The sequence below is a fragment of the Biomphalaria glabrata genome, chromosome 17 (genome assembly GCF_947242115.1).
Source record: "Biomphalaria glabrata chromosome 17, xgBioGlab47.1, whole genome shotgun sequence".
Classification (NCBI taxonomy): Eukaryota; Metazoa; Mollusca; class Gastropoda; family Planorbidae; genus Biomphalaria; species Biomphalaria glabrata.
In genome coordinates, this window is record NC_074727.1 from 22,923,598 (window position 1) to 22,948,801 (window position 25,204).

The following is a 25,204-nucleotide window of genomic DNA, read 5'->3' on the forward strand; positions in this document are numbered from 1 at the left end:
ATATGTAAATATATATATACTTAACCATTGTGGGGTCCTATGCGAAACGGATTTTGAGGGGCCAAGTTTGGGTAGGGAAGCGGACAATAAGTGAAATTTGTATTGTTTGTATTAGAAAGTAAATTCGTCAATGCATTTTATCCATTCTTAACTACGTACAGAATTACTTTACGAACCTTGCGTGTAGCAAAGTCATAGAGTATATCATAATAATTCTGTTTCCTACATAGATTACGCAAGAATTACCAAATATTTCAATCTATCTTTGAGAATTGTTGACCTCAAGTAATTCTTCATTAGTTTGAGGCGCGAGAAGCGTCTTTCACCAGGTGACACAATTACGGCTGATGCATAATGCCGCGCGTAAGATTGGCGTTTTCCATATTGAATGACACCCCAAAATGACAATTTTTGGCTTTATATTTCCGTATATTTTAAGGACTTTTATGTATATTTTGCGATTTTGGGAGATTTCCAGGAGCTCCTGGTAAATCGACAGGAGGGCGCGGGAAATCTCTTTTAAGTTATACAATGTTTTAATTTAATAATTTATACACCTTGAATTAGAGCGGGTCCTATAAAAGTGTGGGTCCTATTAATCTATATAATTCTCTTCTTCGCTCAAGAGTTTGGACGAGAAGAAGAAGTGAAGGAAAGATCACTCTTTCATTTTTTGCGGATAGAGTTATCCCACGAACTTTTCGAGCCTTGCGTGTAGCGAAGTCTTACAGTGTATTAGGAAACTTTTATTTCCTACATAGATAACGCTCCATAGCAACAACTAATGAATGTTTCAATCTATCTACGAGAATTGTTGAACTAAAGTAATTCTTCATAAGTTTGAGGCGCGAGAGGCTTCTTTCACCAGATTACACAATTACGGCTAATGCATAAAGCCGTTTTTATTTATCACCCGTAGGATTGGCGATTTCTATATTGAATGACACCCCAAAATGACAATTTTTGTCTATATATTTCATGAAATTTGTATGAGGTTTCAAAAGATTTTTAATAATTTCCGGAGATTTCCAGGACTTTTTCATGTATTTTGCAATTTCAGGAGATTTTCAGGAGCTCCTGGTAAATCAGGCGGCCGCGAGAAATCTGTTGTAAGTTATAAAATGGTTTAATTTAATACGTGCGGGTCCTATGAAAGTGTGGGGCCCACTGCGGTCAGATAGGTTTCTCCGGCCCTGCAAAATAGCGGCGTATGCTACGCCGCCGGTCGACTAGTATGTATATAAAATGCATTTAAAAACAACCACCACAACCACAAGACATCCAGTTGGTCTCAATTCCAGACGACAAAAAAACCAGGAGCTTAGGGCAAGAGTTTAAATTACACAATTCTAACAAAACTGATTTTTTTTTTTTACTGATTTTAAGACTTCACAGTTTTCAGATTGCGTGTAGTCACTGTTTTTAGTCACTGCATATTTATTAAATAAAATTTATTCTTTAGATGAAATCGTTTCTTGTTAGATTAAAAAAAACAACAACTTTGAAATACGAATTTTAGTTTTAATTGCCAGACCGTATAGTAACCTAGTTGTTTTGGGGCTGTCTCCATGATGGTTCTGGAGTTCCGAGTTATACCCATAGACTTATATATATGATATCTAGACTGGAAATAGGAAACAAACTCTTATCCGCGATTGATCGATTCAGAGACCTATATATATATTAGAATTTTTATGTACGTAACTCTTTTTCAAGCTGTAAGGGAAGTCGCCCCAATCAATCTTTTCTGTCTTAGAAAAGTAATGATCTTTAGTTTTCAAAGTTTAGAAATAATGCAATACCAGTTTGCGGATTTTCTTTAGAATGTGCAATTAATCACAGAACAATATATTGACGCAAATATATGAAAGAAAGCCATTTCCTGTTAGTTTCCATTGAGATAGTGTTTCAAAGATCCTAGATCGAAATAATTCATGTCTGTTGATTTTAATCATCTTATGTACATTTAAATAGATTGATTACCTATATCTTACTAGATTATGTATCTAAAAATTGCAAAATAATAATTATGAGACGAGATTACTTTTTTTTTTTTTTGATTTTCAAATACTAGATTTGAGTTTGAGTTTTTGGCACATTTTAGCCATGTCTTGCTCGTAATCCTTCAGGGGTTACTCTCCCTTTATACCACAAGAGCTAAATTTTATACAGTTAGGTCATTAAAAGCAAGGTCTATTAACAGTTAAGATAGCAAAAATTTATTAATTTAATAAAAATCTGTTGTAAATTTTATATGTTCACAATTTCACAAATCAAACCTTCGTAGATAACACAACCTTCCGGACAAAGCCCAGTAGCTTCCCAGGGTCGACATTGTCGAATTTTTGAAAAAGTCGAAACAAGGCGTTGTTTTGTAAAGTAGTTCTAAGAAGTAAAGTTGTTTTTTCAACCCTAACCTATGTAACATATAATTTAATGTTTCTATATCTAAACATTAAATTATATGTTATTTAGGTTAGGATTGAAAAAGAAACAAACTTTACTTCTTATAACTACCTTACAAAACAACGCCTTGTGTCGACTTTTAAAAAAATTTTCTATTTTTTTTTGTAGTGTTAAAAGCTCTCCAGGTCTAGTCTAGTTGTAATATATATAAATATATGGTTATGACCATGTCTACTTTAAAAAAAATATAACGACATGACATATTTAGAAACAAATTAAAAACAATCTTCATTTGTTGAAATGTCGTAATCGTACGCTCTAGCGCGTTTTCAAGCTGTTGACCACCTGTTTCAATGTGATTATTTTTTACGAATAAATATTTTTTTTAATTATTATTTTCATAGGTTGTCGGGTCTCGGTATTCACGTGAATGCTGCACTTTTTAATTAAATTTTCGTAATAGATGTCGTAATTATCCTTGTAATTGATGTCTCTCCAATCAGCAGACGATACTTGTAGGTTTAGGGAAGTTTTAAAGCTTCAGTATGAAGTTTTTCATGTCTTTGTTTTTGATATTACAATGAAGTTATTTTTTTTTTGTAAGCATCTTGAAAAAAGTTTTGAAAGACTCTATAGTTTATTATTATTTTGTATGATAATACAGATAAGAACACGGAAAAGGAAAAAAATACAAATAGGAAAAAAAAGAGAAAAAGAGACAAAGTAATATTTTAAGAAAAAAAAACAATAGAGAAAAATGCAACAAATAAAAGAGAGAGAGAGAGAGAGGGAGAGAGAGAAAGAGAGAGAGAGAGAGAGTGAGAAAGAGAAAAAGAGAAAGAGTGGGAGAAAGAGAGAGAAAAGAGAAGTTTAATAGGCTTTCGCCAATTCTTATCAATCACGAAAGCCTAAAAAAATAATTAATAAATAAAGGAAATCGAAGTCGATTTATTTACTGCCAGGATGCATTCGGTATTCATTTGAAATGTTGGATATGATCACTTCTGCTGTAATTTCTCGAGCCCTACCTCTCAACCTAATAACATATTTAAGTCCGCCAGTCACAGGTCTGAGAAAAACAACACATGTCACCAGATAAATGTGTCAACCTTTTTTTTTTGTCAACGGTTAAGACGTTCCATCTGTGTACACTCTGTCTTGTAGGTCACGACACGGCGTTGCTGCAGCACTTCTTTCTGCAGGTATCATCATGCAGACGACAGTGAAGAAAAAAAAAGGTATGGGGTCAAAATAAATCGTCTTTCTGACCTGAGGTCGTAAAGAAACAGGGAGACAAAGGCCAGGTTATGCTTTTAATTTATTTCCAAGACAAAGATTGCCCGTGTCAGGGTTGGCTTGTCTGCTAGTACACCCCCAATAGTCTATCTATAAGATATGTTTACTAAGTTAACAGAAGGGAGGCTGGCTGAGTGGTAAAGTGCTTTACCTCCGAACCAAGGGGTCCTGGGTTCAAATCCTGGTGAAGAGTGGGATTTTTAATTTCTGGATTTTTACGGCACCCCAAAGTACACCCAGCTGTAATGGGTACCTGAAATTAGTTGGGGAAAAGTAAAGGCGATGGCCACTTGAAACCCTCGTTAACCGTGGGCCACAGAAACAGATGCCCTTTACATCATCTGCCCCATAGATCGCAAGGTCTGAAACAATGCGTGACAGTTGATCTTCGTATGAAATCTTCTTTGTTATCGCTAGTTAGTTGCCCATTTTCTTTGTTTTACCAAATGTCCAACACTGTTTATTTTTGTATCTAAGCACCGACAATTTTAGTATTTAAGTTTATATCTACGATAGTTCCGATTTCACTTTGTTATTAAATATATTTCACTCTTTTACATTTTCAGGTTGATCTCATTTATTTTGTTTAGTATTGAACACATATGGAAAAGCTTTCCAAGGCACATTCATTATTCCATATTCTAGGACTAATTTGTACAAATGCTCCGTCTTTCCTAGCGCAATTAGAGCATGGAATGGGTTGCCCGAGTCAGCCATGAAAACCAATGACTTGGCAGAATTAAAGTCGTTAATTAATAAGTGTGACTAGATGGACATAGAAACATGCGTTGGACGTAATCTTCTTTTTTGAAGTAACGTCTATATTGCATTGGATAAGATTTACAGCAGTTTGTAATCAACATTTAAAACATTTACGTTTACTGAAAAACACAACCTTTGTAAGTCCTAGAGTACAGTATAGATGTAATTATGATGATTAGACTTATGGGGGAAAACTTCGTGTGTAGCCGGAAGCTATAAACCTCCGATGGCCACATTGCGAATCTGTGTGTAATTTCCTCTGATAAATTATAGAACTAATGCATCCCAATGGCCTGTTGATTGATGTCCTTACCTGTGATTATCAGTTCGTTGTGTGCAGCTTGGACTACCATAGCGTGATAATGATAAGCTGCTGAGAGTAGTGCCTGATTTAGCATATGAGAGGCCCTGGGGTAAACGAGTTAATACCAAGCTATTACTTTCTAATCAAGGTTATGACATTAGCTGTAGGCTATTGGTATTGAGTTAATGTTTTTACCTTTTTTCTTGTATGACTAAAATTGGTGTTATTTATATCTCTTTATGACTACAATTGGTGTTATTTATATCTCTTTATGACTAAAATTAGAATCATAGATATATTTATGTAAAATGAACTTAACGTCTTTAAAATGACCCATCCTTGATGATTTAAGTTGGAATACTGAAGCATTCTAACACAGTTTTTTTTTAATTATTTTTTTTTAAATTGCAACCAAGGCCGGATTTACTAATAAGCAACATAAGGTATAGCTTAGGGCCCCAAGAAATATTTACCACTGACTTATAAAAGCCCCTAAATAGCTTAGGGCCTTTTCAACTTCAAATAAGTCATTGATTGACCCAACGCCTCAAATAACTGATGACAGGAGAACGGCAGAATATGATGTCCCCTTAACAAACCATGTAACAGAGTGGTCTAACACAAACTGCCTTTTAGTTTTTGAGATGTAAATTTGACGATAAGAAGGACAGATCAAAACCAGTAACAACTTTTTCCAACTCGGGTGTGGGGAGATAAAACATTCTCAAATAATGACACACAGACAGACAACACAGACAGACAAACGGACAGGCAGACTAGCTGATATAAGCTAGTAAAAAAAACGGAGACATCCTTTGTTGTAGGGATTTTTCCTCGCCTCGCTCTACGAGAGCCTTGTGTTATTATGACAACACTTCAAAACAAAAAACTGAATGCTGGGATTAGTGTTTGACTTCTTTGAAAAACAAGACGGAAACAAAGATACAATGTTGTTTTAACCTGGGGATTTTTGTGTGCCATTATCTGGGAATTCCTAGCTCCTACCCCCCCCCCTCTCCACACCCAACAAATACAACCTGCTCTGTTTTAATGAAGTTATAAATAAATTGGCCTTGTGACACTTAAGGAATCTTCTTGGCTCATTGTTAGGGCCTCTGATTGATGGGTGTTGTTAAGGTTATAAAAACTATATATATGACTTTGTAATATTTTGGCATCTCTCTGATTCTCTCTCTGTCTCTCTTTTATTCTCTTTCTTTCTTTCTCTCTATTTTTCTGTTTCCCACCTCTTTCTTTCTGTTTTCTCATTTAACCTTATATATATATACATGGGCGTAGCCAGGATTTTTTTTCGGGGGGGGGGGGGGTTAGGGGGGGATTTTTTTTCTCCCCCCCCCCGCGAAAAAAATATTTGTATGTATGTATGTGTGTGTGTGTACATAATCTTTATTACATTCTGACCCTTCATTCTTTCGGAACACGTTTATTGTGCCCGTGTATTGTTCTTCCTGTAGTTAGTGGAAAAATTGTTGACTCACAGCCATTGCTAGCAAGGGGGTCTGCGCTCCCCCTGCGCGGGGCGAAGCCTCGCCGCCAAGCACTATTTCTGGTATTGAAAGCCAACAAAATACATGTTCCTGCTATTAAAAAGTATGATTTCAGAAACCTAATGTGTTATCCTGACTGAGACCTTCCCGCGTCTTTCGGCGCATTTGCCGTCAAGCTGTTTCCACAAAAATCTGTCACTGGTAATGTCTGAAGCCTCTTCCCACCTTCTCTGAGGACCTCCATGAATGTGTGTACTAGGATGTCATCGCAACTCTTATTATGCGTAATTCATTTTGTCGGAGAACATGTCCCCCAAACCTCATGCGACGCTCTGTCACAATCTTACTAAGGGGTCGACTACCAGTTTAGCTTGGGATTTCCTTGATTTAGACCCGACCTTTATAACTGACTTCTTAAATCTGTCTTAGCCATCTTTGTTGAGCCACATTTAGTGTTTTCAATTTCGGCAGATGACTATTCACTGCACTTTATTAATGAAGCCCGCCACTGGTAGAAATGTGTAACTTCTCTTGAATACGCTCTTGGAATTAGGTGAATGTAGTTTGCTTTTGATTTTGTATCGAAAAGGGAAGTTTTATCGTCAAAATCATCTGTTTGGGGTTTTAAACTAAAAAATCTCAGGACTTTGTTGTTGTTGTTTTTTAATTCAAAACCCCATTTAGCTACGATCATAACATTTGGTAACTGTAGTTTACTTTAGAATAATATTGAAGATAGACGTTTTCTCACCTCAAAACGCTCTGTAGGGGGATTTTAAACTCAAAACCATCTAAAGGAGAGGAGTTTAAACTCAAAACCCTAAATAATCTTGGCTACGCTCAAATAATCTTAATGTGTAATATGCTTTTTTTTTATATTGAAGAGGTATTTTTTAGCATCAAACCCTCCTGAAGGGGGATTTAAACTCAAAACCCCTTTAGGCAACGCTCTTAGCATTTTGAGTGCGTATCTTGCATTTTTTTTAACATTGAAGATGTATTTTTTATCTTCCAACCCGCTGGCGGGGGGTTTAAACTCAAAACCCCTTTTCTACGCTCATAGATTGTAAAAATTGAAGATATATTTTTTAGCTTCAAACTCCACTGGAGGGGAGTTTAAACTTAAAACTGAGTCCAAACCCATTTAGCTACGCTCATAACATTTTGAGTGCATAATTTGCTCTTTTTTTTATATTGAAGAGGGGGTTTATCGTAAATTTTGGAGGGGGTTTTAAAATCAAAATCTTCCTTAACTGTGCTATTGGAATTTGGGGATTGTCACTTGCATTTTTTTGTTTTGTTTTATGGAAGAGGGGGATTTAACTACAAAAACCCCTGGTAGGGGGTTTTAAACTCAAAACCCCCTGGTAGGGGTTTTAAACTCAACCCCCCCCCGGTAGGGGTTTTAAAACTCAAAGCCCCCTGTTAGGGGGGTTTTAAACTCAAAACCCTCTTGGCTGCGCTGGGGCAAGTGATGGTTTAGTATTAAAATCTCCCCTAAAATAAACAAAATCAAAGCAAAAAAATCAGTCACTAAAGCCCGTCTCCCCTTTCCCCCTGCAAAAAAATCAGTCACTAAAGCCCGTCTCCCCTTTCCCCCTGCGGGGGGGGGATTTCATTTCGGGGTGAGTGCGTTGATCCCCAACCCCCCCCCCGGCTACGCCCATGTATATATATATATATATATATATATATATATATATATATATATATGCCTCAGTCTTCTCTAGTTCTGTCATCCTTTCTCTCTGTCTGATCACTCACTCTTTCGTTATCTCTCTATTTTCTCTTATCTTCCTCTTTCTCTCTCTCTCTCTCTCTCTCTCTTTGTGTTTGGCTACTGAGTTAAGTTTTAACAATTGAAACGAACTGGAATAATGAGTAACTGTTGACGCTTCGGATCTTTAACTTGGCTACTTGACTAATGGTAATTGTGAAAGGTCGTTGTGCTAGCCACACGATAACTTTGCAATAACCAAATTAACTTTACTTCATCTCGGGTCTGAATTAAACTTTATAAACTAAACTATTCCGGACAATCATCCTCAAAGACTCGGAAAATATGGGAGCATTCCAAACCCTCAAATGAGCATTCATGGTTTTTACAAAGCTTATATTAACTCTGTCTGTCAGTTTGTCTGGTAAAAAAGTGTGTACACATTATTTCTCCCACACCCATTCTGGGATCAAGTTGAAAAATATCCATTGGCATCAAAACATGAATCAATATTAAAAAGTAACCAATCAGTCAATTAATTACTGTTAATTATTTTCTTTGATACTAAGGGCAACTAATCTTTCAGTCTTCACAAATATGGCTAAACTTGTTGGGTTTAGTCCCCTTAAATAATTTTTAACGCTATTTCTCCCTCACGCATTCTCCGATTAAATTATTTATTGTTTATTTATTTATTTATTTTACAAATTATCTATTGTACCTAACAAAACATGATTACAAAATGCACAATAACCCAATTAATTATTGGCAATTAATTATTTCTCTTTGATATTGGATAAAGGAAATAACTTGTAAATTATTGATATATATATACTTTCAAGGAGGGAGTTCCTCCCCTTTAGATAAGCTGTTTTTGTTTTAAAGGATTTTTTTTTGTAATTTGCATGTTTAAAGCTATATTAACACAATGTGAGATGAATCTGTTTCCTCGGACCCAAGTTTGATGCGTGGTCTCTCCGTTTGGCCTTAAATCAAATAGTACCATTATATCAGAGGTATTATTTATAAAATACTCTAATAGTCTTTTTTAGCAGGTCAATGCAACTTTTTTTTGTTTAAGTCTGTCTGGGTGGTTACTCCATTTTGCTAGAGAGATACGATCATCTGAATTACGTAAAGATAATTTTATTGTTAGCGGCATCCGAAAGGGGGATAACCGCTATTAGTTGTGTGTGGTCTGTCCGTCCGTCCCGTTTAGATAATAAAAACTAGAAAAGATATTGAAAATCTGAAATCATGATATTTTAGATCTTGCAGAGGCTACTTATTTTCATTTTTGAAAGCGTAAAGTTTAATTTTAAATTTAACTATGTGAGCTGTTATTTTTTTCATAACACTACAATTTATTATTAAGAATAAAAAAAAAGCAAAACAGGGGAGACTATTAATAGGGAGGTTCTTTTTTTAATTATAATATTAACACATTTATGTAGATTGTTTTTTTTTTCTAAAATATTGTCATAAAATGTGTAGTACCGTAAGCACTCCTTTGAAGCTTTGAATGAGAGATTGACCCTTTACAAAATGAAATCAATCGGATAATCATTAACAATAACATCAGCTAAACTGGCTCACAGTGGATTTAATTTTCTTAATTATCAGTTCACTGAGTACATATGAATATAAACATAGTAATAATAATAACATTAATAAATCTCCATATCCTGTGGTATCAAGTCATCAGTCGGACAAATTACACAATAGTATCGGCAGCACTCTCGAAGCTTAACTTCTATTCTTGTTGTATTAGTGAAGGCAGAGTTATGGTTGTTGATAGTTTGAAGTTATAATCTCTGATATTCATGCTAAAAATATTGAAATCCGCATTTTTACCTGTTTGAGTAGACCTTCTTTTGAGTTTGTGTTTCCACATAAACTATCTTAGAAACATTATGTTTTGTGTGTGTGTGTGTGTGTTTTGTGTGTGTGTGTGCTTGGCATAAAATCAATATTGTCCATCGTGTTTGGTTCATTCTGTAAATCATTTCATTTATTAATCAAAAACGGCAATCACCCACACTCAAGTAATTGAAGTGATATGAAGTGGGTGTTATGAGTTACCTATCTTGATGACAAAGCTATTGACAACCAAAAATAAAGTGTTTCCCACACTGAAAGAAACAAATGACTAAACTCGTGGTCTGACTGCAAATAGAACAGCACAGCACAAACTGTTATCAACACTCGATCACATATATGTGCGTGTGTTAGTGTTAGAGTGGCTTTTAGCATAATGTTAATAAATGATTTTCCCAACCAGCCAAAGGAACTCAATGATGATTTGACAGATGAACGAAAAGTTTAGCTACAGAGGGACGTTAGGGATGAAGGGAGGGAGCATACCCCTCCCCTCCCCTGGCTATGTCAAATGAGAAGCAATTATTCACATAAATCAAACGTTAAATCTAAAATCTACTCAGAAATTTGAATATTTAAATTCGCATTTTGTATCATGGGTACTTCACATAGTATGGGAAAGTAAAGACGGTTCATCGTTGTGCTGGCCACATGACACCTTCGTTAACAGTCAGCCATAGAAATGGATGAATTTAACATCGCCTGCCTTATTAATTGCAAGGTCTGAAAAGGCTTCTTCTTACTACCTTAAATAAAATAAAAACAGTTCTAGACATAGAGGTTACTAATTAATCTGTTGGAGCGTAAAGGATGTATCTGTCATTAAAGATTAGTTAAATTGTCAACTTATTTTATGATAAGCGTTGGTCGAAAGGCCAAGTGCGCTTGAACTTGGCTTGGCTTGGCTACCTAGAAGGGGGCTCGAGGTTCGACACCTTGGGCAGAGTTGTGTTTACTAAGCGCCTAAAGGCAGCACGGAAAACCAACTCTTAGATCCCCCCCCCCCCCCCCCACTGGTCCACAAATGAGATTGGACCAAAAGCAACATGCTAGAAGCATGAAAGTAGCGCTATATAAAGGCTATAATAATAAATAATAATAATAATAGTTGACACTGGTCGTATCCAATTGTATATCAGTAATTAGAATATAGGGGCGTGGTGGCTGAGTTAAGCGCCTGACTTAATAATTTCGACTTAATTTCGAATCCCTATCCCGACAAGATCAACGTCTAATCTTTCAAATCAACAGAATGCGACCAGAAACTCAAAATTGGAACCAGTGAAATCTGCCCATATGGAGTATCACCAGAGAATGCCGACCACGTCCTCCAAAACTGCTCTCTTTACCAAGAGGCCCGTATAAGACACTGGCCCCCAAAACACCCCAATAGAAAACTATATGGAGAGCTCCCTGATTTGGAAACCACTGCGCAGTTCATTGGTCTAGTCATCTGAACGCGTTCTAACAATGAGAACGAAGAAGAAGAAATCTTTTTCGAATCCCTATGAATACTAATATTTTAAACTTCGGGATTTTTTAAGGGCACCCTTGAGTTCAGCCAACTCTAATGTGAGCCTGAGATACGTTGGGTAAGTAAAGGCGTTCTGTCGATGTGCTGGCCACGTGCAACCCTGATTAACCATCGGCCATAGAAACAGAGGAACTTTACATTATCTACCCCTACAGATTTATATGTCTGAAAGGGGTACCTTTATTCCCTTTTATTTGAATTTACATGTAATGTAAAAATGTATGTGGTTTAGTAGAGACCGTACTTCACATATAACATCATGTCATAATCTATCTACTTGACCAATAGATCTCTTTGATTACAGGCAGATCATGACGTTACTATTGCGTGGTTTGTTCCATGCTGCTCATTCCGAAGACACACAATTACCTAGCATTGCTTATCTTATCTTATATAATACAGACGTTACTTCAAAAAAGAAGATGATTACGTCCTACGCGTCATGCATTTAGTCATGCATATTAACCAATGACTTAAATTCTGCCAAGTCACTGGTTTTCCTGGATTGCTCAGGCAACCCATTCCATGCTCTAATAGCACTAGGGAAGAAGGAGTATTTGTACAAATTTGTCCTAGCATATGGGACGAGGAATGTGCCTTTAAAGGTAAAATAAAGGTACCCCTTTCAGACATATAAATCTGTAGGGGTAGATAATGTAAAGTTCCTCTGTTCCTCTGAATGTGCTGTGGAAGATTTTACGGGCATTCGGGCCAATACCCGGTGGGCCGGTACTCAAATGGGCCGGTAGGACCACCGAAATTGGCCGCATTGATGCCACAATGACACGTATTGAATTGTTAAAGGTTTTATAACATTCTCTTATAAGCGTGACCCTTTTAGCATCGTGTTTAGAAAAAAATATTGTACAGACTCTGCAGTCTAATACTAATACTAATTTAATGGAACACATTTTCCGAACTAATATAATAGCATATACCCATAGATAAGAGGCGCGTTGGCTGAGTGGGAAAGCTTGGCTTACGAACCGAGGGGGTCCCGTGTTTAAATCCTGGTGGAGACAGAGATTTTTTATTTCGGGATTCAACCAGCTCTAATGGGCACCTGACATTAGTGGTGGAAAAGTGAAGGTGGTTGGTCGTTGTGGTGGACACATGACACCCTCGTAAACTATAGGCCACAAAAAACAGATAACCTTTACAGAAACATATGACATTTACATCATCTGCCCCATAGATCTCAAGGTCTGAAAGGGGTACTTTATCAAACATAATATAAAGATTGGATGCCCATCATATGTTATACAAATTATAGACCTAGTGGTATAGAAATGCCCGGACCGATTTTGACACCCAGCCCACCCCTGGTGATGGAATTAAAAATTGTAATAATCCAAATTGAAATTATTTATTTACTTACCACACCTTACCTTTACCTATCCCTTAGTCTATTGGACCGTTGGGGCACCATGCAAGACTCGTCGACCGTCTTTCTCCATCCCTCTCTGTCTTTTGCCTTAGTTGGAACCTCTTTCAATGGCAATCCTGTCCATTCTTTTATGTTGTACTCCCATCGCTTTCTCTGCCTCTTCTTCTTTTTCCTGGTATGTTCCCTGAAGGAAGGTCTTTGCGAGTCCCGAAGATCTTGTAATATGGCTATAGATTTTAAGCTTGCCTTTTTTTTACCTTAGCAGGTCATCATGGGGTCCGATCGCTGCAGTAACCCTGTCTCTAATCTCTTGGTTTGTGATGCGGTCTTTGAATGTGATACCTAGGATCCTTTTGTAGCATCTAGGATCCTCCATTGTAGCCCTGCAGTCAGCATGCAAGACTCACAAGCATATAAAAATGTGGCCTTGACCAGGGAGCGCATCAGTCTGATTTTGGTGCCGAGGGCTAAGCCTTTGTCTTTCCTAATTATTTTAAGATTTGTGGACTGCTATTCGGGCCAGTAGTTTAGGTTTCGTTCCCTCATCTGAGACAATAGCTCCGAGGTATTTAAAGCTGCTAAAAATAGTCAGCTTTTCACCTCCAATACTGATGCCCCTTTTAAAGCCCTGTTGGCTATTGGTCATAATTTGTTTTTCGGCATTTATTTGCATGCCATACGCTGCGGAAGTGTTGTCAATGCGCATCACCAAGTCACACATTTACCACCTACAATATTCCAAATAAGAATACACAATATAACTTACATTTTAAAAGCGAATCCCAGAAATAGATTTTATATTAACTACAACTACATCATAAGCTTCCACAGTATCTCAATGTTACTGACCACAGTTTTCACTTTATCATCACTATCTAACGGTCTAACAGAGTATCATGACACATTTCACCAACGTTTTGCAGACCACTATCCTCATTCTAACGTCTCATCGCAACCATACATGTAAATACCACCGTCCATTTTATGAGGGTAGATTTCGTCTCTACCATACGGCATAACCGCCATCTAGAGCATCACCACCATCCACCGTCTAATCTTCAACCATCCACCCCATCACCATCAACATCTCCATAGACACCATCCCCCTGATCAACACCTTACACCCCATCAACATCAACATCTCCATAGCCACCACCCACCTGATCAACACCATCCACCTGATCAACACCATCCACCCCATCAACACCATCCCCCCCATCAACATCTCCATAGCCACCATCCACCCCATCAACACCATCCACCCCATCAACATTTTCCACCCCATCAACATCTCCATAGCCACCACCCACATGATCAACACCATCCACCCCATCAACACCTTCCTCCCCATCAACATCAGCATCTCCAAAGCCACCATCCACCTGATCAACACCTTCCACCCCATTATCTCCATAGCCACCACCCACCTGATCAACACCTTCCACCCCATCATCTCCATAGCCACCACCCACCTGATCAGCACCAGCAACCAAGATAACAAATTAAAGCTATGACTGTGTCCCTGCTTACCTCCCCCCTTTTTTTTTACACACACACAAACATAATTATCTGCTTTTTAAAATCTGTTTATGTTGTACTTGATACACTTTCAAACATGACAGAATCATTTCCAGTTTTTCCCTACACAACTTCAACTAAGCCCGTGACATTGGCCGCTCTGTCTCGTCCTTCTAAGTGACATGTCGCTGAGAAAAAAAAAAGTTTCATCCGACTGGAAACTCTCTAAACGTGAACTTCTATGTGCGTCGGGTCTAAGCGTGTTCTTTGTGGACCAAACGGTATGTTAATTACTTCTAGTAGAGTTAGCTTGAAGGATGACTTCTTTCATTACACAAATGACAAAGGTTGGCGTGCCTTTTGTGTATTGTAGCAAAAAGAGCAACCCTGTTATACTTAAACAAACTGTAAAGATAGATGCATGGCATGTTAAAGACAAATTCCATATTAGTTCTCTCACAAATTAATTATTTATCAATGACACATTATGTGTTAACTCTTATTAAATGCGCAATTCATGTTGGCTCTCTCTCCAACAAAGTAAATATTAGCTCTCACAAACAGATCATGTTATTTCTCAAAGGCACAAATCATGCTAGCTCTCTCTCTCTCTCTCTCTCTCTCTCTCTCTCTCTCTCTCACACAATTCATCTCTCTCTCTCTCACACACAATTCATCTATCTCTCTCCCACACAATTCATCTATCTCTCTCACGCAATTCATTTTAACTTTCTGATACAAAATGTGGGTTTATTCTCTCAGAAACACTTTATACTAGCCATCTCGCACACTATCTTTGAAATCCTGTGAAGAATTTTTGATAGTTGAAACCATGCTGATTTCATGAAAACAATAGTTGCATCGTTTTAAGGTTTACTACACACACACACACACACTCACACACACACATTTTACACGCCTGGTGTGCTTAACTGAATTTACTATTTTATATCCCCTCCACTGTTGGACCTTTGGGGGACCACATAAAGATCTGTTGACCGTCTTTCTCCATTCCTCTGTCTTTTACCTTGGCTAGAATCTTTTTTAATGACAGGCCCGTCCATAACTTTATGTTTCCTTCCCATCGCTTTCTCTGTCTTGCCTTTACTTCTGTTTCCTGGTACTGTTCCCTGAAGGAATGGCTTTGTGAGCCCTGAGGACCTTGTGATATGGCCATAGAATTTTGCCTTTTTTTTTAAAAGTAGTTAGCAGATTATTTTATATACATGGGCTCTCGATTTATTGTGCATTGGGTCGAGCCTATCTTTGAGTGGAAGGATTATGTGTCTTTGTGTCTGTGTCTGTGTGTTTGTGTCTGTGTGTTTGTGTCTGTGTGTTTGTGTCTGTGTCTGTGTCTTTGTGTCTGTGTGATGTTGTTCTTGCAACATAACAAATGCAGAAATACATAAAAGTACAACTGATTATACTGTTTATATTTTACTTCCTGGGGAAAAAAAACAGAAACATGTAGACTGTAGAGTGTTAACTATCGTTATCGATATAAGGGAGAGATGAATGTCTACTTATACAAGGAATGACTAAAAGTTTCTTAAGACGCAAAGGCCTTGCTTCTTCCAAGACTCCTGTCTATTTGCTGAGAGTCTGAGAACAAACATTAGGAACAAACTTCGGCGGAATTCATGTTTGTAACCACCCACGTGTTCGCTAATACATACTGGTTACCCCCCCCCCCCCCCTTCTCGTTTCTTCACAAACCGAAAGGGTCAAAAGTTTAAGTTCAATTTACGTTGTTTTTTGTTTTGTTTTGACTGTTTGTAACTTTTTGTTCTAGGACTCAGAATTACAGACACACATACACAAATACAGACACTCATACACAAATACAGACACACATACACAAATACAGACACACATTCACAAATACAGACACTCATACAAACACACATACACAAATACAGACACACATACACAAATACAGACACTCATACAGACACACATACACAAATACAGACACTCATACTGACACACATGCAAGCAATAGCCAATGATGAGTTAAAAGATAAGTTATAACATAACAACGATGTAATGTCGACTCTATTACCTTCAGGAATTCGAAACTATTTATTTTAGATTTATTTTATATTGACAAGTATTGTTTTGTTTTTTTTGAGTGCTCATATTTAGTGTTACTATTTAATTCTAGAAAAAGAAATCGTACATGTATAGATAGTAGTATCAATACTATTAATAATATGATTATTATATTAAAAATTTATGGTCACTACTGCACTAGCGGATCCAGAACTTTGGAGTGGGGGGGGGGGCGATATTTTTCCAAACCCTAACCCTAACGCCCAGTAAACCCTAACCCTATGCATAAACGTTAGTACAGCATATATATATATATATATATATATATATATATATATATATATATATATATATATATATATATATGAGAAAAAAAAAGCAGGGTTACTCAACTTTCTGCAAAGAAAAAAACCCAGACATGTTGAACCCTTTCTCTTGATCGCTTGGGGGTCTGGGGGAGCGCTGTGAGGTTCCCCGACGACAAAATCGTTTCTTTTTTTTTTCATTCTTTACTGTAGAAACGCATTCTCCTGACATCTACAACTCATTATTTATCAGTGGGGTTTGGGGCAAAGCCCCGACGCCAAAAGCGTTTTCTTGCATTCCACTGCAGAAACGCATTCTCCTGACATTTACAACTCATTATTTATCAGTGGAGTTTGGGGCAAGGCCCCGACGCCAAAAGCGTTTTCTTGCATTCCACTGCAGAAACGCATTCTCCTGACATTTACAACTCATTATTTATCAGTGGAGTTTGGGGCAAGGCCCCGACGCCAAAAGCGTTTTCTTGCATTCCACTGCAGAAACGCATTCTCCTGACATCTACAACTCATTATTTATCAATGGAGTTTGGGGCAAGGCCCCGACGCCAAAATCGTTTTCTTGCATTCCACTGCAGAAACGCATTCTCCTGACATCTACAACTCATTATTTATCAATGGATTTTGGGGCAAGGCCCCGACGCCAAAATCGTTTTCTTGCATTCTTCACTGCAGAAACGCATTCTCCTGACATCTGCAATTCATTATTCATCCATTTAGAAAATGACTTTTTCAAAAATGTTTTACTTGAAAAAATATTCTAATATGAATTAGAAATGCCCTTACTAGGGCCTACATTGCAAATAAAACTATTTGAAGATACCCCACATATTTAGATGTAGGCTTTGAAGATCGCCGACGAAAAAAAATTAGAATAATAAATTTTTTTTTTAAAATTTCATTTGTAAGTGATAGATTTTGTTCAATAAGCATGTTTGTAACTTTGTTTTGTTACAGAACTAGAATTCAAAGCTCTAACAACAAATTTCAAAAGAGGTAGGAGAAATTAAGTGGACCAATTAGACTCTACTCTTGGGGGGGGGGGGGTCGGCCGAGTGGGGGGGGGGCGATCGCCCCTACCGGATCCGCCAGTGCTCTACTGGCACTGCAAAGAGCTAACATTTGTTAGAGAAAAAATTACTGTAGTCAGTGTAGTCACTTTACAGCGTCCAATAAGAAGTGATGATTGAAACGTTTTGATGATAAGATTAAATGAGTAGTTTCCCTTGTCACTAACACTCATAGTCAATGCCAAATATAAACGCCTGAAACTATTACATGTAACATGTCCAATGTAAGCCCATTGAGGCATGTGAACTAATTATAGGGAAAGTATCCAAATAATACAGGCTTTCTCTTTTTCTCAGTCTTCGCTTAAGCAGAATATGCAAGATTTGTTTATCGGGACAACCGAATCCTACAGAACCAAAACACAGCTTATTATATATTCATCATTCGTTGTATTGTTGTAGATCCATGATTCACTTATTGAGACAGAAATTCCTTTTATTGGACCAAAGAACTTGAGAACGAGTTGTTTTTGTTTTAAGTCACATTACGACGCCCTCCCAACTTCCATAGTCTCTGTGATACTTTCTATCTATCTATCTATCTATCTATCTATCTATCTATCTATCTATCTATCTATCTATCTATCTATCTATCTATCTATCTATCTATCATCTATCTTTCTATCTATCTATCTATCTATCTATCTATCTATCTATCTATCTATCTATCTATCTATCTATCTATCTATCTATCTATCTATCTATCTATCATCTATCTATCTATCTATATTTCATCTATCTATCTATTTATCTATCTATTTTTATATAGATATAGCTTGATAGATAGCTTGGTAGATAGCTTGGTAGATAGCTTGATAGATAGCTTGATAGATAGCTTGGTAGATAGCTTGGTAGATAGATAGATAGATAGATAGATAGATAGATAGATAGATAGATAGATAGATAGATAGATAGATAGTGAGAGAGATTGAATGATTGATACATTGATAAATACATGATACACAGTTACACTAACTGATACATCACAGCTACGTTGATGAACAGATAAAACGCAAAAATGTGCAGACAAAAATCTCAACGTAACTACGTAGTCAGCCAGATCTAACAGCCGCTGTTGTTTGTTTGTTTATGCTGTTTACTTTAAAGTGCCTCCTCAATGTCACCCTTCTCTCCACGTTAAAAAAAAATCATCAAAGCATTCAATATGGAAATCAAATTCTCAGATAAAGGTCAGATATTGCTAGCGTCTCAACTGGAGTTGTCTCACTTTAGTTGAAAGTTGTTGAAACTACTCTTGTCTCAATACTCAACACGTTTGTTTGTTTAGAAAGCTTATTATCAACTCACTCTGTCTGTTTGTTACACGTTTTTGAACACATCCTTTCTACCAATTCCCATTCTCAAATGAAGTTGAAACCTTGCACAATTAATCATTGTTCCTAAAAAAAAACTCTGTCTGGTAAAAAGTGTGTAAACGTTATTCTCAAACACCCATTATCGGATCAAGCTGAAACTTCCCACAATTATTTATTGACATAGACAAGACATGAATCAATAAAAACAAAAGTAAACAAGTTTGACAATTAATTTCTGGCAATTCATTATTTTGTATAATAACAAAAAAGGGAAACTCATTCAGTATTCACTGATTTCGCTAAATTTGTTGGATTTAGTCCCCTAAAATAATTGTTAACGCTATTTCTCCCTCACGCATTCTCCGATCAAGTAGATACTTTAAACACTTATGATATTGCACCTAATTAATTAATTATTGGTTATTAATTATTTTGTTTGATACCGAATAAAGGAAATAACTATACATTATTGGTAGATACAGTTTTTAGGATGGAGTTCTTCCCCTATAGATAAGCTTTTTTTTTTAAAGTTTTTTTTTATTTTGCTTGTTTTATATTGCTTGTTCCCCACTAGTTTCTTTTACATAACCATATAAACATTAAACAAATTTTGTAACCCATTTCTAAAACACTAAATTCAATTAATCACGGTTACATATTTTCTTTCAAATTAGAAAACCATACAACTGTATTTGACAAATAATATTAATCTACATCACTGTTTCGATGTAGAAACATAGAGACATTCGTATACATAATTATGTTTAGCAAGCTTACAAATAAGAGCATAATGCGCTTTTAGATACAGTAGAATATGCAAGTGACAATTATATAACTAATTAAATAAAATTAACAAACCATCTATTAACTTGCTTTATATAATAAAACCTTAAAATTTGTTGAGATTTAAAAAAAATACTGACCCAAATGGACCCATATAAATGTCGAATGACCCAAATAAAAGTCAAATGTGCCCATGTAAGTATGAAATGTGCCCATGTAAGTATCAAATGTGCCTAAATAAATCTCCAATGTGTTGATATAAATTACAAATGTATTTATTTAAATGTCAAATATGCTGACACAAATATATAAGTTCCCTTTCAGACCTTGTTGTCTATAGGGCAGACGATGTAAAGTTTATCTGTTTTTGTGGCCTACGGTTTACGAGGATGTGGCCAGCGCAACGACTAACTAATTGTCAGGTACCCATTAGAGCTGGGTGGACTCAGAGACGTCCAAAGATTTTGAAATTAAAAATCCCAGTCTTCACCAGGATTCGAACCTGGGACCCCGGTTCGGAAGACAAGCAGGGGCGTAGCTAGGAATTTTCCTTCGTTTGGTCGCCCGGGCATTGACCTCTTTGGGGGCCCCTTCATTTTGCGAAATATTTAATTTTTAATGTAAAAAACACTCATTTGGCCCCATCCTCATGTGGGTGCCCGGGGGATTTTCAAATTCTCCACCTCCTCCTCCCACCCTAACTACGCCACTGAAGACAAGAGCTTTACCGCTCATCCGCGCGCCTCTTGATAGAAATATACGTGTTTTTATAAAACTTGAGTTAGCTAATGTAAATCACACATTTTCTTGCCCTACGACTAAGCCAGCAATTTCTAGTCATATCAGTAACAGTATTGGAATGTGAGTGTATTGATGCCAACTGTCGAAGTCTCCTATAGAAAGTGCGTACTGACTAACTTGAAAGCCTAAATGTGTAGGGACTGGGCACATTGCATTAGAATCTTCCCCAATCGTCTCAACAGGTGTCAACAATCCATACTTCAGGTAAACCACCACTACCTGGGGGCAGTGCGACAATTAGTCATCCCCATAAACGTCAACATCCATTAGTCAGTAAACATCCCCCCAACCATTATCTCCACCCCCCAACCCCCCCCCCCCCCCAAAAAAAAAAAAAGAAAAACGAGCTATGGGCCACATTGACATTTTGCTTTCCTCTGTTTTGTACATGTTCATGTCGAAACCAAAAGTTTGTCCACTTCCCAATTTGGCCGACTGCTTATAAAAGTTATAATTTTCGGACTTTGACAGCTATATTTCTGTAATATTCGCATTTATTTTTCTAGTTTGGCTCACTTCCCTACTTCCTAAAAAAATATTTAAAAATAATAATTTAACAGGCAAAATATATTAAAATAAAAAAAAAACTAATTAAGGAAAGGACCGCAAAATCATTGCCATAAGCGTTATTTTTCTATAGAAAACAAAGGGTTAAATTTTTTATTGATTCATGTATTGTCATCGATTATGAATAATCGATTATGAATAATTATGCAAAATATCAACTTGATTTGAGAATGAAAAGTGGGAGAAATAAGTAGCATTTATTTCCTTTTTCGATACAACATACAAATTAATTACCGATAATTAATTATCTAATTGGTCAAATTCGTTTCATTGATCATGATTTGTTAGTTACAAAAAATGTTTAAAATTTTCAACTTGATCCGAGAATGGGTGTGGTAGAAATAGCATGTTTAAATTTTGTACCAGACAGACAGAGTTGATATAAGGTTGGTAAAAAAGAGAACAACAAAAACAAATCTTATTTTGAGTGAAGAGAGAACACCGTTAAATCGCTACCATATCTCTTAGTATTGCAAAGTTTATCTTCCCTTAGCTTAGTACATTCCTATAAAAAATATTAACTAACTGCGACTTATTAATCAAATAATTGGTTAACTATTTTATTGATTCATGTGTTGTCATCGACAGTGAATAATTGTGCGAAATTTCAACTTGATCCGAAGATGGGAAATGGGGGAAAAGATTTGTAAAAGATTTCACCCAGACAGACACAAACTTGATAAAAGCTTATTTTTTAAAAAATTGACCATTACAAGTTCGTAGCTTTTTAAAAATTATTTTCTCGTAAAGCTTTCTATTGGGTCTGCGCTATGTCAAGTGTCGTCTCTGCCGGTGTCAGGGAAAATTGTGGCACCTATATTCTTATGCCATTGTCTCCCCCAGCCCAGAAATTAATGATGAGATGTGTCTGTCTAGTTGAACATGTGTTTTTTTTATGGGGTGTGTCTGTTTGATAGATACATATACGATGTAATTCAGGTTTCGTATGAGATATGCATATACCAAATTACCAATGACTGTCATTTTTTAATGTAACTATTTAATGGTAGGCAGACCTTTGGTCCAAGTGAAAACATGATACATATAAGTTCCCCTTTCAGACCTTGTGTACTAAAGGGCAGATGATGTAAAGACCATCTGTTTCTGTGGCCTACGGTTAACGAGGGTGTCATGGGCCAGCACAATGATCAACCGCCTTTTTTCCCCCCAACTAACGTCAGGTAGACTCAGGGAGACTGGGTGCACACTGAGGCGCACTAAAGATCCCGAAATTAAAATTCCCAGTCTTTACCAGGATTCGAAACCGGGAAGCCAAGCATTTAAACGCTCAGCCACCGCGTCTTCCATGATACATGTGTTCCTATTTAATAGTTATACTCCTGTTATTAATTATTGCATCGTTTTATAGCATGTAAAAAGAGTTTATTAGTATTTTTAAATTATTTATCTTTTTAAAATGTAAGTTAAAGTTAAACACACGATTGTTACGCTCACAATTTTATATATCACTGTAATAATGAAGGTTATCTTCCAATGGGGAAATTGAAGGAGAGTGCAGTGGACAGTAGGCTACATGTAGTTCAAGAGTTTGGTGTCCAAAGATTGAACATTTCCCCTGAGGTCCTTGCCTTTTTGCTCTCTTTACAGGGCATTTCAATAGGAACCAAATATGTGAAACTAAAAATGCGGAAGAGTGAAGCGAGCTGGGATTCTACAGGGACTTAATTATGTTTCTACTTTTATTTTACTTTTTTTTTCCTGATAACAAAACAAAAGCAAGGTACATTCCTAGTCAGAACTATAGTCAACAACATTAAATGACCGGACTGATGGCATTTTACTTTCCCTTTCTGACAAGAGTTACAACTCCTGGGTAAATATTTGTTTTTATGGTATTGTTAATTTGCATGTTCCTGTTCAGCCATTCCGTGGATGTAGAATGTACGACACTCTAGGTGTACTTAATCATTTGTTGGTACGAGCTTTTTCACATATTAAAATAGGAAAATCTTTATAAACGTAACTTCTTGGACTCATATTTTTTTAAGTAGAGTAGACCGATACAAAGCATGTTTTAAAAAAAAACAAGTTTTGCTACTCGGATTTTCTCGATGGTCTGATTTTATTATTATTTTTTTTAATTTTAAAAAGTGGAATTTAAGTTTTATAGAAGGATCCTAGATATCATATACAAACTGTTTTTTACCAGCTTTGTTAAAAAATACAGTTGTATGGTGTTTTGACGGTCATAAAACTAGCAGACCAAATGTCATAAATGTTAATCTTATAAAACCTTTTTTTTTTTTTTTGAAAAATTATTTTAGGTTTCAAGGTCAAATGTGAGAAAGACGAACAAGCCGTTCAAGTGACTTAAACAGCTGCTGTTTTAACATCTTTGACATCAAATACGCATCAACAAGACATCAACTAGACATCTGTGTCCCTCACTGATGTCATCTGGTGATAGTGGAAATCACATCACCATCATCAGAATGCCCATCCTTGGTCTCACCAATGATGTCTCATAACTCTCTGCGATGTCTTCTCGCCTGGTACTAGAGCGCACAACGGCTTAACAACGAGATCATGGCGGAGACTGGAGGGCATCTCGCTTCAAAGTTCAGCATCCTCCAAGCTGCCTTAAACGCCAATGCCACATCTTCTGCCAAGCAGACGGCCAACGTGTCCCAGGAAGAGAGGATGAGATACCTGGAAGAACTGCAGGAGGTGACCTCTCAGATCATGATTCCGGCCATGGTGTTTCTGCTGCTACTTGCGGTCACCGGGCTTGTTGGTAATAGCCTTGTTTTGTTTGTCTACTCGCAAAGATTTATTCGGACGTCTACCAGAGTATACATACTTGTCATTGCAGCGCTGGACATAATAGCCAACGTCATTGGAATACCAGGTAAAGTATTGATCTTTTGTGCCATTGTGACAATTTAACTTTTTTTTAAAAATTATATAGGGTGGGACACTGCCCTTTTTACAAATCTTATATCAACTCAATCTGTCTGTCTGCCTGGTAAAAAGTTTGAACATGTTTTTTCTCCCATTTCCCATTCTCGGATCAAGTTAAAACTTTGCATAATTATTTATTGAACATGACAAGACATGAATCAATAAAACAAATAAAACAATTAGTTAATTAATTGTTAGTGATTTATTATTTTGTTTGATTTCGAAATAAGGGAATAAATGCTACTTAATGAGCGATGAGGATTTTGTCCCCTTATTATTTCTAATGGGTACCTGACATTAGATAAGGGAAAGTAAAGGTGGTTGATCGTTGTGATGGCCATATGACACCCTCGTGAACCGTGGGCCACAGAAACAGATGACTTTAACATCATCTGCCCTATAGATAGCAAGATAAACAATTTCCTATCTATATTTTTATCGATTCTTTTAAATCCACAAGTAAACATGGGCAGTAAACAATTTTTTTTTTTGCAGAAAAGGGGGGGGGGGTCGCTGTAGTATATTAATGGAAAATAGATACTGGACGGCCTTTAAGCGTCTGCAAGTTTTTTTTTTACCCCCCTCTACCCATTAGAGTTGGGGGGACACAACAAAAAGGAGTCTGGTGTCCAAGAATTGAAGATAATCTCTGGGTTTGACCTCGACAGCTCTAGGTTTGGATGCAGAGTGTTCTACATCCCATGATTTATTACGAGTTAATAACAAGATTGTGTTATTTGTTTCAGGCGAGATCTACGATATGTTCCACATCTGGGACTTTGATAACCGCGAACTGTGCAGGGCAAGACTTTTCTTCAACTCTTTCAGCACATTGAGCTCAGCGATGGTTTTGTTGGCAGTGGCTGTCACCAGGCAAGTTGTTGGCTGTCATTGTGTTTATTCTTTGTGCTTTAAACTGCACTGGAAGTGTATACAGCGAGAAGGGGACGCAATTAGAGACATTCGTATTGGGGAATAATTAGGAAATAGGAAAAGAAAAGAATAACAGTAAACACTTTTTTCTTTTCGGGAAAAACTGTCTCGGGACGATGAATTATCCCCG

General features: G+C 36.8%; 2 protein-coding genes across 6 annotated transcripts in view; one reads left to right on the plus strand and one right to left on the minus strand.

Annotated features, from left to right (window-relative positions):
* Positions 1–25,204, plus strand: part of LOC106056310 (uncharacterized) — a 37,523-nt gene that overhangs the window by 3,652 nt on the left and 8,667 nt on the right. For 2 of the 5 annotated variants that reach the window (XM_013212995.2, XM_013212997.2), the window contains exons 2-3: positions 23,505–24,088; positions 24,888–25,014. In XM_013212995.2, coding sequence (XP_013068449.2) covers positions 23,767–24,088; positions 24,888–25,014 — 449 coding nt within the window. In that variant the 5' untranslated portion in view covers positions 23,505–23,766. Of the gene's footprint in view, positions 1–14,066; positions 14,592–20,175; positions 20,274–22,782; positions 23,054–23,504; positions 24,089–24,887; positions 25,015–25,204 lie in introns of those variants that run through there. The other 3 variants (XM_056015734.1, XM_013212996.2, XM_056015735.1) reach the window with 3 other exon arrangements.
* Positions 13,911–14,420, minus strand: LOC129923593 (putative cuticle collagen 79). Its single transcript, XM_056015229.1, has 2 exons — positions 14,391–14,420; positions 13,911–14,264 (listed from the first exon to the last, which is right to left on the minus strand). The coding sequence occupies exons 1-2, from the start codon at positions 14,418–14,420 to the stop codon at positions 13,911–13,913; spliced, it is 384 nt and encodes a 127-aa protein (XP_055871204.1).

Bases quoted from the DNA above. Each gene is read 5' to 3' on its own strand.
- LOC129923593 (XM_056015229.1), bottom strand. From the start codon at position 14,420: ATGATTCTGTCATGTTTGAAAGTGTATCAA. The intron at 14,265-14,390 runs GTACAACATAAA...GGTGCTGATCAG, and splicing joins CATGTTTGAAAGTGTATCAA to GTGGGTGGTGGCTATGGAGA.